At 30.6% G+C, this 13,908-nt stretch overlaps 1 protein-coding gene across 1 annotated transcript; it reads right to left on the minus strand.

Annotated features, from left to right (window-relative positions):
- Window positions 1-8,681: 8,681 nt before the first annotated feature.
- Window positions 8,682-9,236, minus strand: LOC111988402 (uncharacterized). The gene has a single exon (XM_024020193.2). It carries the CDS (start codon window positions 9,234-9,236, stop codon window positions 8,682-8,684), a length of 555 nt encoding a protein of 184 aa, XP_023875961.2.
- Between the last annotated feature and the right edge of the window lie 4,672 nt (window positions 9,237-13,908).

Genomic DNA, 13,908 nt, shown 5'->3' on the forward strand with positions numbered 1-13,908 from the left:
GGATTTGCTAATTACATAAAAAAAATATGATGCTAACAATATGTTTGGTTGTTTGTATTTACTCTTACTATTTTAACAAGTTTTAGTACACAAAAGAAAGTAGGTTGGCTTGGCCCCTTTAAGAAAAATTTCTAGCTCCACCACTTATATACTTTATGTGAGTTTGGATACAAAGTTTGCGTCTGTGCATTTGCATCCGTGCGTTTTTTAGAGGGTACCGTGCACTACTTTTTTCAGTAAAAATAATTTTAAAATTGAGTCTTACGGCACTATTCACATATTTAAAATTTATTTTACTGCAGTGTTTTCAGTTTTCAGTTTTCAGTAATAAGCAGTATCCAAACAAATCATTTATATATTATAAAAACTAAAAAGTCATATTTAAAACCCCATTGCCCTTTTTTTAAAAAAAATTTAAAAATATATATTTTGAGGGAAAAGACAGAATAAAAAAAATTAAAAAAAGAAGAAGAAGAAGAAGGAAGTCTTTGCAAACTTTAAACCGTATTTCCTTTCACAATGGCAATATATTAAAATATATACATACTTATACATCTTTATAGAATTGAATCGTGATCTCTCATTATTTGTTGAAAGGAAAACGACACTCGATCGAAAATCATTAAACACAAGACTAAGGATTTATAAGATTTAATCAAGGATGTTCATTTAAAATAATGAGGATCACAAAGATTTTTAGTATCTTTAAAATCATTTGAAAAATTTGTTTTTCAGGTCCAGATATATATATATATATATATATGTGTGTGTGTGTGTGTGTGAAAAAATAATTAAATAGAATGTGAATGGTATACTGATAAAAGTACCAATTTATTTCATATATGTTAGGTCTATAGTTTATACGTTGGCAAACCTTGAACAAAAGTAAATCAAAGATGAGTTTTGAAGAGTAATTGATATCAGATACTATATTTAGAACAACTCAAGAAGATTGAAGTACATAATTGATTTCTCGAAACTTAGCTCGACACATGTCAATCAATCAAGATTAGTCTCAACACATGTCAATTGATTGAGAATTGCTGGACCAAAATCCAATTAAGGCTCATTGAGTAAACTAATCTTTAGTGTTTCGTTACTAAATTATATAAAGACTAATAAGGGATAACCAAACAGAGTTTCAAAGAGCTGCATTTTCTATGCCTTAAGTTTTTGTAGCAGAGTTCTCCCATACCATCAATTGAAGAAAACGATATCAGGACCAGTGAGCAAGGTAAATTCGGTACACACTGTAGGAATTATATTAAAAAGTAATAATTCAAGAGAAACAAATATAATACATCTATCAATTAACAATTAACAATTATATCATGTGCATATGTAATAAAAATCAACAATAAGATGTGAGAAATTTACGTACTAAATTATATTATTCAAGGACCTCACAAGCAATTAGGATGTTCTCCCCAGCTGGTCAAGGTTAATAAAAACTTTCTACTTTCTTTCCTCTTCTCACACTTCTTGCAAGTGTAGCCTTGACAATATATATAATATTCAGAAATGACATGACCAACTATAAAATCATTTCTATTGTAATAACAATTTATGTAACAAATATGTTACATTCATTAATAAACAACTTAATTAATTAGATTCATTAATGAATAAGTTCATTAACATGTCATTACTTTTGTAACTCTATACTAATACATGAATTCATCTATTGTTCATATCCAGAATCACTATAATGACAGCACCTCTAATAAGAGGCCAAGTTATAGGCAATGACACGATAGATTTATTAAGGCCAACACTAAACGTGCATGAATCTCATTGTGGAAGGACTTCCAAGATTATTATGCACTAACCATCGAAAGACTAGCTCTTATTCTCTTCCATAGTTTGAGCAATTTTAATTTGCACCTCCTTTCCACCATGGTGCAACAATGTACCTATCAGAATAGGCTACATCATGATGGATATGGTCAAGTCAAGGACTATAATAAAATGATTTATAATCTTAGTCTACAATATCAAGTAGACATATTTCAGTATTCCAATATTTTACATGAGAAAAATATTTCAAAATTTCACAATAAATTTTGAATAATTAATTATTGATAATAAAATATCATGTTGGGCCACATTATTCTAACACACACAAATCACAAAGAATTTCTGTTGTAAGAATCTTAAAGAGATTTTTAAAGTTACGAATTGAGCGTTCATGTGAAGAGTCCAAAGATTTAAGTTGCAAGATGTCAGGTTATTAAGTGCTACTTGGCGTGGCTATAAATTTATGGTGAATTTTTCTATGAATCTTCAATTCTATTTTGTGGATTTATTTCCTTGAGGGTTAATGACAGGGGTGGAACCAAGAATTTTTGTTTCAGGGGAAGGGGGAGTAAAACTATTGTATTGATATGCAATTAAAAAATAACTCATAGTAATATATATATATATATATGGCGCAAGATTATTGTTAGAAATTTGTAATAAGTGTAATAAAATACTAACAAATCACCAAAGTTAATTGTAAAATACTAACAACTTCATAAATCACTTTTATTGACACATCAATTTATAAATATTTTATTGTAAAATTTATAATTGTTTCAGTTTCCGTTTGGAAAGCGCGTTTTGCACGTTTCTCAATAAAAGTGTTTTTAAACTAAATCTTATAATACTATTCATATATTTAAAATTATTTTGTTATAATATTTTTAATTTTTAATTTTTAACAATAAACAATATCTAAATAAACATTTAATATTTTTCTTTAATAGAAAAAGTTGAAGGAAGCTTCTAAAGTAAGTTGATGGCAGAAGTTATGACTAAAAGTTAGTAAAAGTTAGGGGTAAAAGTAAAAGTTATGGGATATAAATGACGTGTTGGAAGGGTAATGGAAAAGGATAATGAAAGGAGTTGGGATTTGGGGTGGCAAATGGTTGACATGTAGGGAGAGGGGGCCAAAGTTTGTCCTTGGGGGGGCCATCTCTTTTAAAAATGACCAGGGAATTGAGTTTCACCTACTCTTAGACTACTGTTATAGGGATTTTTAAAAAATTTTGGGGGCCATGGCTATCCCCTACTTACAATGTAGTCCCGCCCCTAGTGGATGATAACCCTCAAAGAGTATTTTCGCTCTAAGGTTTTCTCTTCGTATTCACATCATATATGTGTCTTTTACTTTTTGCGTTTATTTATATTTACAGTAACAATTAAACATAAACATAACGTGCAAGAATAATAAAAATCAATTTGACTTAATATCTGTTAGAGCACTCAAAGTAAATATGTCAAAAAATATAACTTTTAACAACTTAAAAAGCATCACCGCGCATCATTGATACGTGGTCACTTCACAAGTATAAATACTTGTGGGGTGTAAGGAGTAAAGATTGGAATTCAAATGTCTAGAAGGGAGCTTCACACACATATACACTTAGATTATATTAGAGTAGAAATTTTATCTTGTAAAAACTAAAAAATAAAAATAAATAAAATCCTAAAAAAATTACTTTACCTATTTTTACAACTCATTTTTAAATACACCCAACATCAAATCTTCAATTTTAACATACAATACATTAAAATAATATAAACAATACAATAAAATAACATATCAACCCAATAAATAACAATCATAGTCACCACCACACCCACCAAATCCACACCCAAAAATCAACCACCACTACCACCACTACAGCCACCAATCCATAAGACCCACACCCAAAATCAACTACCACCACCACCACCACCACCACCAGAACCACCAATCACCAATCTACAAGATCCACACCCAAAATCAACCACCACCACCACCACCACCAGAACCACCAATCTACAAGACCCACACCTAAAATCAACCACCCCCACCACTAGAACCACCAAGCCACAAGACCCACATTCAAAATCAACCACCACCACCACCACAAGAACCACCAATCTACGAAACCCACACCCAAAATCAACCACCACCAAGTTTAATGTCCAAGAGAGAAAATCAAAGGAAGACAAAGATGAGGAAGCTTCAGTAGCAAGGTGGTTCGGCCAAAGAAAAAAAACAAAAGATTGAAGAAAAAAAAGAAGAAGAAGGGAGGAGCAGGTGGTTCAGCCAAAGCAACAGAGCAAAAGAGAGAAAGAGATATGTCTGAAAAAGGAGAAAGATAGAAAGATAAAATAATAAAATAATAAAAGAGGAGAGAGAATCGAATAAAAAAGTAATTTTTGTTATATTATCTAACTATAGTGATCTGCTAGAGATAGCAGCCCACTATAGCAATCACTTCAAAGTTTATTACTTTACCTTCTTTGCTTTAGTGTGTGTTTTTAGTGTTTTGGTTGCTAAAATGACTATTTAGTTATTTTAGCAACCTTATTGTGAGGGCTCGTATTTTGTAACAATTGGAGTCTAAATCTCCAACAATTTCTATTCATTTTTTTTTATAAACTCCCAAATAATAAGAAATTAAATTACCTTTCATCTTATTCAATGTCATTCTTTTATGATTAAATTACATTCCCTTCCATTTTTTTATAAGTCCCAAAACATAGTGGTAGTGAACAAAGGTTAAAATATAATTGTCTTTCAAAAATTCAAATTAAGTGTCCGTTTGGCAAAAATTATTTTTGTCAACTTATTTTACTATTCAGCTTATTTTTGTTACTATTCATGAGTTTTACTGTACTTTTTAGTACTATTTATGGGTCTTACTATACCATTTCATTTAACTTTTATTTTTATCTACAATACTTTCAGTAAAAAGTTTTCAGTTTCAGCAAAATAAGTGAATCTCAAACGGACCCTAAATACCATTTTTATCCTTATATTAAAAATTATATAAATATTATGTAAATACTATACCATAAAATTACATATTTCGTTCATTTCCATTTACTTTTATAAACTCCCCGGCACACTAGAAAAAATATATTATATTTCATCCATTCTATTCCATTTTGTTACCTTCTTTTATGATTTACCAATTCTATTCTATAAAAACTCAAAATCATAGTGGATCTTATCATGACTTAAAAGTTCATATTTACGAGGTAAGATGTGCCCAAAAAAAGTTTCATTTGAATGATGTAAACATAAAATATTTTTACCAAACGTATAATAAATAAATGAATATATACACACACAACACACATACACATGATCAAAGAAGTTGCAAAAGGAGGCCTAAGAAACGAGTCAACCGGTTAACCCAAAGTTAAAAAAAAAAAAAAAAAAAAAAAAAAAAAAAAAAAAGATCCAAACCCAAAATTTTTGGACCTATAGGAAAAACGAGCCAACCTGTACCCGAATTGAAATGTTTGGTTAGATCAAATCAACTCACAACCCAACCCGACCTGTTTTTAGAGAAGGGAAAATTTTTAATTAAATAAAAAAATGTTGCTTTTTATATTATTTGAAGGTAATATGCAAATTTTGATGATTTCTCTTGGTGAAAAGAAAATTACAATTCGTTTTCTAAGCTCTCTTTAGTGGCAAGCAATCTCTTAAGCATTCATATAATAGCAGTTGCTTATGAATCAACTTTTAGAACCAGAAGTAAAATTCATACACATTATCTATCTTTTCTTTTTCTTGAGAATGTGAAAGATTTGATATGAACCCGAAGTTGGTTATATGGATTTAAGGGTAGTATTTAAAACATTTATAGATTTGTCATAGTTATAAAATTTTAATTTTTGACTCATTTTTATCGTAATAAACTATTTTATTTGTAGATAAAGATACTAACAAAATTACTCATCAACTTGAGCTTCAATTCTCAAGTATGAATATTTCCACTAATGAATCTACTACTAATATTGAATATAGAGTAGATTGAAGTGCAATTCATATAAAAGATTTACTTATTTTTCTTGATCTAAAGTGTTATGTTTTATCCTTAAAACCTTTTTTTAGTTATCTTTCTAAGTAATATAACATTGTTATTATTTTATATGCAAGAGGTGCACCTTAAGAGATTGATTACTTGGTATGGTCCATAATATTTAGTAGTCTTTTTCATTGTTTTGTTGTAATGATAAGATTTGTGAACGTTGGGTTGTGTAAACTTAAGTATTTATGTATTATGTATTATTTATTTTTTGTTATTTATTCTCCTATTTTAATTGAAATAAAGAATTAAAATTTTTTTTATTTTTTTATTATGTGAAAAAGTACAGGTCAACCTAATTGATCCGAGTCAATTTGCAACCCATTTAAGATGACTTATTTCTAATGCAAACTTGATCAACCTGACCCGTTTACCAAGTCTAAAATTTGGCTTGGATTTTTACTCTTAAAATTTTGAGAAAATCTATAGACACAACTTTTGCTTCAAGTCAAATGTGGCCCATTGTAAGTAATAGAAAAGAAGTTGTGAGTCCATGTTAAAGTGATAGACAATTACTCACAATCGAGCACGTTAGAGCTATGGTCGTCAAAGAACTTTGAAGTATTTAATGAACCCAAAATAAGTTAATTTAAAAATGTGACCAATCCTTTAAAAGAATAAAAATAAAAAAGACCAATCGAGAGTTCTTTAAATTTATCTCTAAAACAAAGAGTGCTTTAAATTTTCTATCATTTACCTAAAAGAAAGAGTTAAATTAAGTAAAATAAATTGGGATTTAATTATCTGAATTAGTATAATATTTTTTTTTGTCAGATAAGGGAAATGAGGTTGAATCACTCTTATATTAAAAGGAAATTCATTAGTATCTTGACATGTTTGTATACTTATTTTAAGCGAGATTTAAATTCTAAATCTCTTATTCGATGACCATAGTTTTTATTTGTTGAACTAATTAAAATCCAATTAGAATTTCATGCAAATTTAAGTGTATAATAAATTTCTATCCCCTTAAAAAAAGGTGTTGACTAAAACGTTAGTGCAGAAGCCACTGAAAACCCACCTTTTTTCTTTTTTTTTTTTTTTTTGAGAAGAAGACCACTTGGAACTTAGTGTTGAAAAGTGTTTTCCATACCCAACAACAACAAAAAAAGTTAGTAAAAGGGTTTACTGAACTTTTATTTGTGTTGAATTTGGCCACCAGATTGGGTTGGCATTTGTTCTCTCTCTTTAAGTATCTATCGGAGGTTGCAGGCCTGTTCTGAGTTCTGACCAATAATAGAAAGTTTGCAGGCCTGAAGAGATTCTGGGATTGGCGGGGTTTCAACTCCTGGAATTCCAGCCCATCTTTTCTTATTGGGGTGGCCATCAACATCACTTAGGCTGAGTAGTTGTTGACAAACTCTTAAAGGATCACATCAAGGAATGGAAACACCACAAAATGGAATCATACCAAGAGATGTAATTGTCAAAGACAAATCAAGGAATAAAATTCAAAGAAGATTTCATTTGTCTTTATATACTATTATATATCTTCAATTAACTTCGGCTGTCATGGAAAAATTCCACATTGCTATAAAAGGAGGATAGATTATGGGCTAAGATACATTGTATACATATTAGTCAATGTTTGAAAATGCTTGTTAGGTAAAACCTATATTTTAGTAGGCAAGGTTCGAACCGATGTCCACAACTCGATGGAATAAGATAACGAAATGGTATGATTTGATTGTTCCATTTGTCATATATGACAAGCTTAAGTGTTATTTAATTGACATATCATCGCAATATTAACATAAGGGCTTTCAATCAAAAGAATCCTTAACGTTAGGGAGCAAAATCAAAATGACCCCAAACTTCATGGGTATATTTTGCACTTTAGTCTCTTTCTTTTTTTTCTTTTTCTTTTTTTTTTTCTCTTTTAAATTCGATTGAACACTATATGTTTCTATTGAAAACATCTAGGATGTCAGTTGAATTACAAGGCTCTTAACTGAAATATATTCATTTTCAAGGAAAATAAATAGGTTATAGTTTAAGGGCATCAATGGGCCTTTAAGAGTTACGAGAGACTATTTGTTGTTATATTTCATTAATTTTGATATCAAAAGTAGGCATTTACAACAAACGTTTCATCCATAGGCGGAGGGAGTGAAAGCCATGGCACCCCTTGGATCTTCCAAAAATGCCCTTCCCCTCTATTTAATGTTAAAATTTTAAAATATTGAGTAAATTTTTGGTGATAGCCCTTTTCATTTAAAAAAAAGTATAAATGCTCTTTAATTTATTGTTATCTCCTTTATTTTCCATATAATATTGACTTTTTTTGTCATATATAAGTCATTAATTTTAGGAGCATTTATGGTATAAGTTAATTAAATATATAAATAAATCTCTTTAGTAAACGATTTTTGTTGTTTTCCAAAATAAAGTCATACACTTTTTTTTTTTTTTGGGGTAAAGAAGTCATACACATTTATATGGAGACTTAAAGCTAATAGTATAATGTCATATTTGGCTTGGCCCCTCTTGAGAAAATTTTCTGACTCCGCCACTAGTTTCATCTAAGCATAACTAAGGAAGCTCCTAGCCAAACCAAAACTATAATTTAACTAATACAACCATCTTATTGATACAATTGAAATGACAAAACAAAAGGCATGTTGAGAATTTTGAAAGAATTTATCCCTCTACATAAATAGATTAAAAAAAATGCTCATATTTCTATTATTTTAATAATTTAATAGTTATAATGGAAGAAAGAAAAATTTGAACTCTAGATGTTTCCATTAAAAACATTGTAAGATATCATCTAGTTAAGCTACAAAAATCTTGACATAAAATAAGTATAAAAACAACAAGAATTAGTTATACCTTGAGTTTGGACTCACACATGGCCACACTTTTCTTAGATAACACAAAAACAGTTATATTACAACTATTATAAAGGGTAGCAGGGCGCTTGAAGATGTTCATCGCAATCACTTTCCCAGAGATAAGGGCTGTTGAAGTCAAATTCAAGGTCCCAGCTTCAACATCAATCCAAAAGTGGGGATCCTGCATTAACCTAACAGGCATAATTGCCACAGGAGATGTCATGTTACGTTTCTTGTGTGGTGGCACATATATGTCCATAATTGGAGCTTCCCCTACAACTTTCCCACGAAAAGTGACGGAAGAGGTGGTGTTTTTGTACCTGAAGACTCCATAGTTTGGGTTCTCAATTGTAATAATCGAGTCTAATGTGATATTATGTGTTGGATTCAAGAAGGATGTAACTTCAATGTTGGAGCCAGGGTAAAGGGTGATTATGGGGTCTCTAGGCTTGAAGATGGTAAAGGCTAAGGTTAAGATGACAATGACAATGATAAGTATGAAAATTGATGTTACACCACAGCATAATTTCTTCTTGCCAACACCCATGTTCTCAGATTAACAATAGACTTGAAGAGATTTTGCCCAAGAGAAATTTTAGAAGATGATGCAGAGTCCAATTAAGATGGATATGGGATATATAGTGAAGCTGATGTTAAAAAAGGCTGGTATTTAAAATAATATTAGCTGTTGAAGAAAACGGGGAAGTTATGGCAATCTTATTAAATTTAATTGATTTCCCTTCCATCTAGTATATTGTATCTTGAATGCTAATTATGATTTATGACCTGAGAGAAACATTAATTTTAATTTACATTTTACGATTTTGGCTGGAATTTTTGAATGTACAAAAAAGAGAAAATGTTAAAGATATTAGTAATTTTAGTATTAAATGTTTAGAAATTGGCATGAAGTCCATAATTGGAGCTTCCCCTACAACTTTCCCACGAAAAGTGACGGAAGAGGTGGTGTTTTTGTACCTGAAGACTCCATAGTTTGGGTTCTCAATTGTAATAATCGAGTCTAATGTGATATTATGTGTTGGATACAAGAAGGATGTAACTTCAATGTTGGAGCCAGGGTAAAGGGTGATTATGGGGTCTCTAGGCTTGAAGATGGTAAAGGCTAAGGTTAAGATGACAATGACAATGATAACTATGAAAATTGATGTTACACCACAGCATAGTTTCTTCTTGCCAACACCCATGTTCTCAGATTAACAATAGACTTGAAGAGATTTTGCCCAAGAGAAATTTTAGAAAATGATGCAGAGTCCAATTAAGATGGATATGGGATATATAGTGAAGCTGATGTTAGAAAAGGCTGGTATTTAAAATAATGTTAGCTGTTGAAGAAAAAGGGGAAGTTATGGCAATCTTATTAAATTTAATTGATTTCCCTTCCATCTAGTATATTGTATCTTGAATGCTAATTATGATTTATGACCTGAGAGAAACATTAATTTTAATTTACATTTTGCGATTTTGGCTGGAATTTTTGAATGTACAAAAAAGAGAAAATGTTAAAGATATTAGTAATTTTAGTATTAAATGTTTAGAAATTGGCATGATAATGAGTGTAATTTATCTGGCATCCATCAAGAACGTAATAAATATAATAACTTTCTCAATCTTATCAATCAAAAGCTTCTTTTTTCTCTTTACAAATCAAGTGTTGTTCATATAGAATCAAAATTCCTAAATAAGACATAATAAACTTCTTCTTTTTTTAAAATATAGCTTTCTTTTTTTAAAGAAAATGACTTTTTTTTTTTTTAAAAGAAACACTGAAATTTTATTCAACACCGTTGCCTAGCCAATTATAACTTTTTAAATAAATATATATATAAATTATATAAAGAATTTTGAACTTTGTAAATGCAACACAAACTTTACTCAAAAACCATGATAAGTTGGTAACTTTTAGGATAAATTACACTTTACTACTCCAGACTGTACTTCATATTGCACTTTGCACCATAAACTTTTTGAATACATATTTTGCATCTTAAACTATGAGAATTTATATTTTACCACCCTAAACTATACTCCTGATTACACTTTCCATCCTAAACTTTGAATTTCTGTCCAAGTTAACAACAAGCTTAACGTCAATGTGCAAAGTGTAACAATGCTCATAGTTTGAGGTTAAAAACGTGCATTCAAAAAGTTTAGAGTGCAAATGTAATATATAGATAGTTTAGGGTGGTAAAATGTAATTTTTCCTAACTTTTAAGAGAAAGTGTGGCAAGTTATATACGTATATATATTTACTTTTGGCCTTTGAAGCTTGGGAGTTTTGTATTTTGGCCCTTTACATCTCAAAATTTTCATTTGAGCTCTTCATGTTTTATTTAGTTTTCTATTTGGCTCCTACATTTCAAAATTTTCGTTGTCATGAAGAGATAAACAAAAAATTGAATAAAGCATGAAGAGGCAAAAAGAGAAAATTAAAAAAATTAAAATTAAAAAACTAAAGCAAATATGAAGGGCCAAAATGAAAGCATTTATTTTCATTTATTTTCAAGAACAAAGTTCTTGTGGGGTGGGGTGGGGTGCAGGCGTAAGGGTAGGAGTTCAAGTCTCCAAGAAAGAGCTTCACACACATATACAATTAAATTAGATTAGAGCAGAACTTCTATCTTGTATAAATATATATATATATATATATATATTATGTAAAATGAATTTTTATGGTTAATTTTCTAAAATTAATATTAGAAATAATTGTAATATGAAATTTTTACTCAAATTTAGTTACTTTAACAATTATTGAAACAGAATGGTGAAAATACAATTTTGGTCCCTACATTTTGGGCTAATTCACATTTTGGTCCCTCCTTTTTTGAAGAGCCTATATTGGTCCCTAAATATAAAAAATCTTTACTGTTTCAGTCTCTACTATCATCTCAGTAACGAAAATTATCTATGTGGCAAACAAAGTGCACTACTGAATGTTAGATGTTGACATGACTAATAAAATAATAATATTAATAAATTTTATTTGGCATTTTTTAAATACCTTGTTAGCATTTTCTATTTTTTGAAGCTGTCATGTCAATATTTAAATTGAATTTTTTTTTTTTTTGGGAATTAGCTTTTTGATATTGTTGTTTAAAAAAAAGGAAAAACACAAACACAAACGCAAAAATTAAAATATTAATTTTCTTTTATTTTCTTAGCAACCAAACATGCAAAAACACAAACACATACAAAATCTCATATCAAAACCATTTGTTTCTTAATATGTCTTCTCCAAATTCAACCCATTTTCAATTCCTCTCTACCTCACCTTTTTTCTATTTCTCTCTTCTTCACCTAATCCCTTGCCTTCTCCCTACCCCTCTCTTCTTCACCTTTGCCAACTGTCGTTAGCCAATGCCGTCACCCCAAGTGGTGGCTCTCAAACCCACCGCCATTCTAAGCAAACAAAGACAACTTGTAAAGTCATGATTTATAACTATGTTTTATGTTGACTTTAATTCTGTGTCAAATTTGATTGTAATTTTTTTCAATTATTTTCCTATATTTTTGTGAGATTTAATGTAAGGGTTGTGTTTAAAAGTTTGGTGAAGAATTTGTGGAGATGAGGATTTCGCGACTAGCTTGCGACTACTAACCCGCGAAACATGCCACGTGAGAAGCACATGCTGGAATTTGAAGAGTTTTTGATAGATTGGATTTCACAACTCATGCCAAGTCGTTAGTGACCCATGAAACTCTCTGTTTGATTATTTCGGAGTGTGCCTTTTCTCATTCATTTACCAACACTATATAAACCCTTATTATCCACAAAATGTAAGAAGAACAAGGAGTATTCACAAGAAACTTTTAAGAGAGAAAACCTTAGCCAAACACTTGAGAGTTAGAGATTGTTTACCCACAATTCTCTATATCATTTCTTTAGAGTTTCTGTTTACTCTTCGCTCTCCACCTACACATTCTTGAGAGTTTCTTAGCCTAAACACTTACCTCTCCCATTCTAAGTGTTGAGAGAAGTTTTGGTGCCTATGGGAAGTATTGGAAGAAGTCATTGAGTGACAGATGCAATCGGGCGTAATTGAGGGATCCGGATAACTAGTAAAGACAAGACTCCGATAATTCCGTTGGTAGCATGAGCTTAGAAGGCTCAAGTATATTAAGTAGATTAGGCTTGGAGGGTCTTTTTGATATTCGTGTACTCTAACTTATTCACTAGTGGTTTAGGCTTGGAGAGCCGCAGAGAGGTTTTTCGTCGAGTACTTCAATAACACGTCTCGGTGTTATCTTGTGTTTGAATCTCTCTTCCCTACTCTTTAAGCTTTACATTTATCACTTATTGTACTTGCTTATGGCTTATAGTAGAGTTCAAATTTATTGCGCTTCATTTACTCTTGTTCTGCACTTAGATAAGTTAGAGTAAAAGCAATTAAGTCGTAATTTAAAATTGGGGGTCTAAATAAGCATTAGTGTTTTCACACTAATTGTGCTTTCACAGCTCAACACAGCTAGCTGACCTAATAGCTTCTAGCTTGTGAAAGAGTAGCCCAGGGAGAGAGAAGATGAGGTAGGTGTGTGCGATGTGAGTGATATTTGGGTCTTCTTCACCTTCCCTTACCTCTACCCTCTCTTCTCTTAACCTAAACCTCTCTCTCTCTCTCTCTCTCTCTCTCTCTCTTTGCCATATGCACAAGGTGGGGCTTCCTCTCTTTTCTCCCATAGAGTTTGTTTATGATCTAAGGTGAGAGAATCAACTAGCCATTGAGTTTTAAACTGGTTGCAAAGAATTTTTTCAGATCTAGAACTAAGATTTGTAAAGGATTTTTTTTTTTCCTGGGTTGTTGTTCATCATGTTGTGAAAGGAAAAAAATGATGTTGAAAATCTATTGGGTTTTTTTTTGTTGCTGGCTCTTTATTATGTTCATGTGCTAAGTTTGATTTTTTTTGTTCATCCATATGTATAAAATTTTCTCAATTCTATAGGTTTTAGATTTGCTAGAGAAATGTTTTTTGTGTTTTTCGTGTTTTTTGTGTTTGAATGACTTTATGGGTTTTTGATTTTAAATGCCCAATAATTCAAAGAAATTCTCTGAATTATGCAGGGTTGGATTGAATGATTTTGTGCATTTTCTAGGTTTGCAAGTGTAGGTTTTCTGGGTTTTTTGGGTCTGATGGTCTATGTTAGGTTCGAATTTTTCCTAGTTGATTATTTGTTGGTAATCAAGTTGTTTATTGTGTTAAAA

The sequence above is a fragment of the Quercus suber genome, unplaced genomic scaffold (genome assembly GCF_002906115.3).
Source record: "Quercus suber isolate HL8 unplaced genomic scaffold, Cork oak 2.0 scaffold_979, whole genome shotgun sequence".
NCBI lineage: Eukaryota > Viridiplantae > Streptophyta > Magnoliopsida > Fagales > Fagaceae > Quercus > Quercus suber.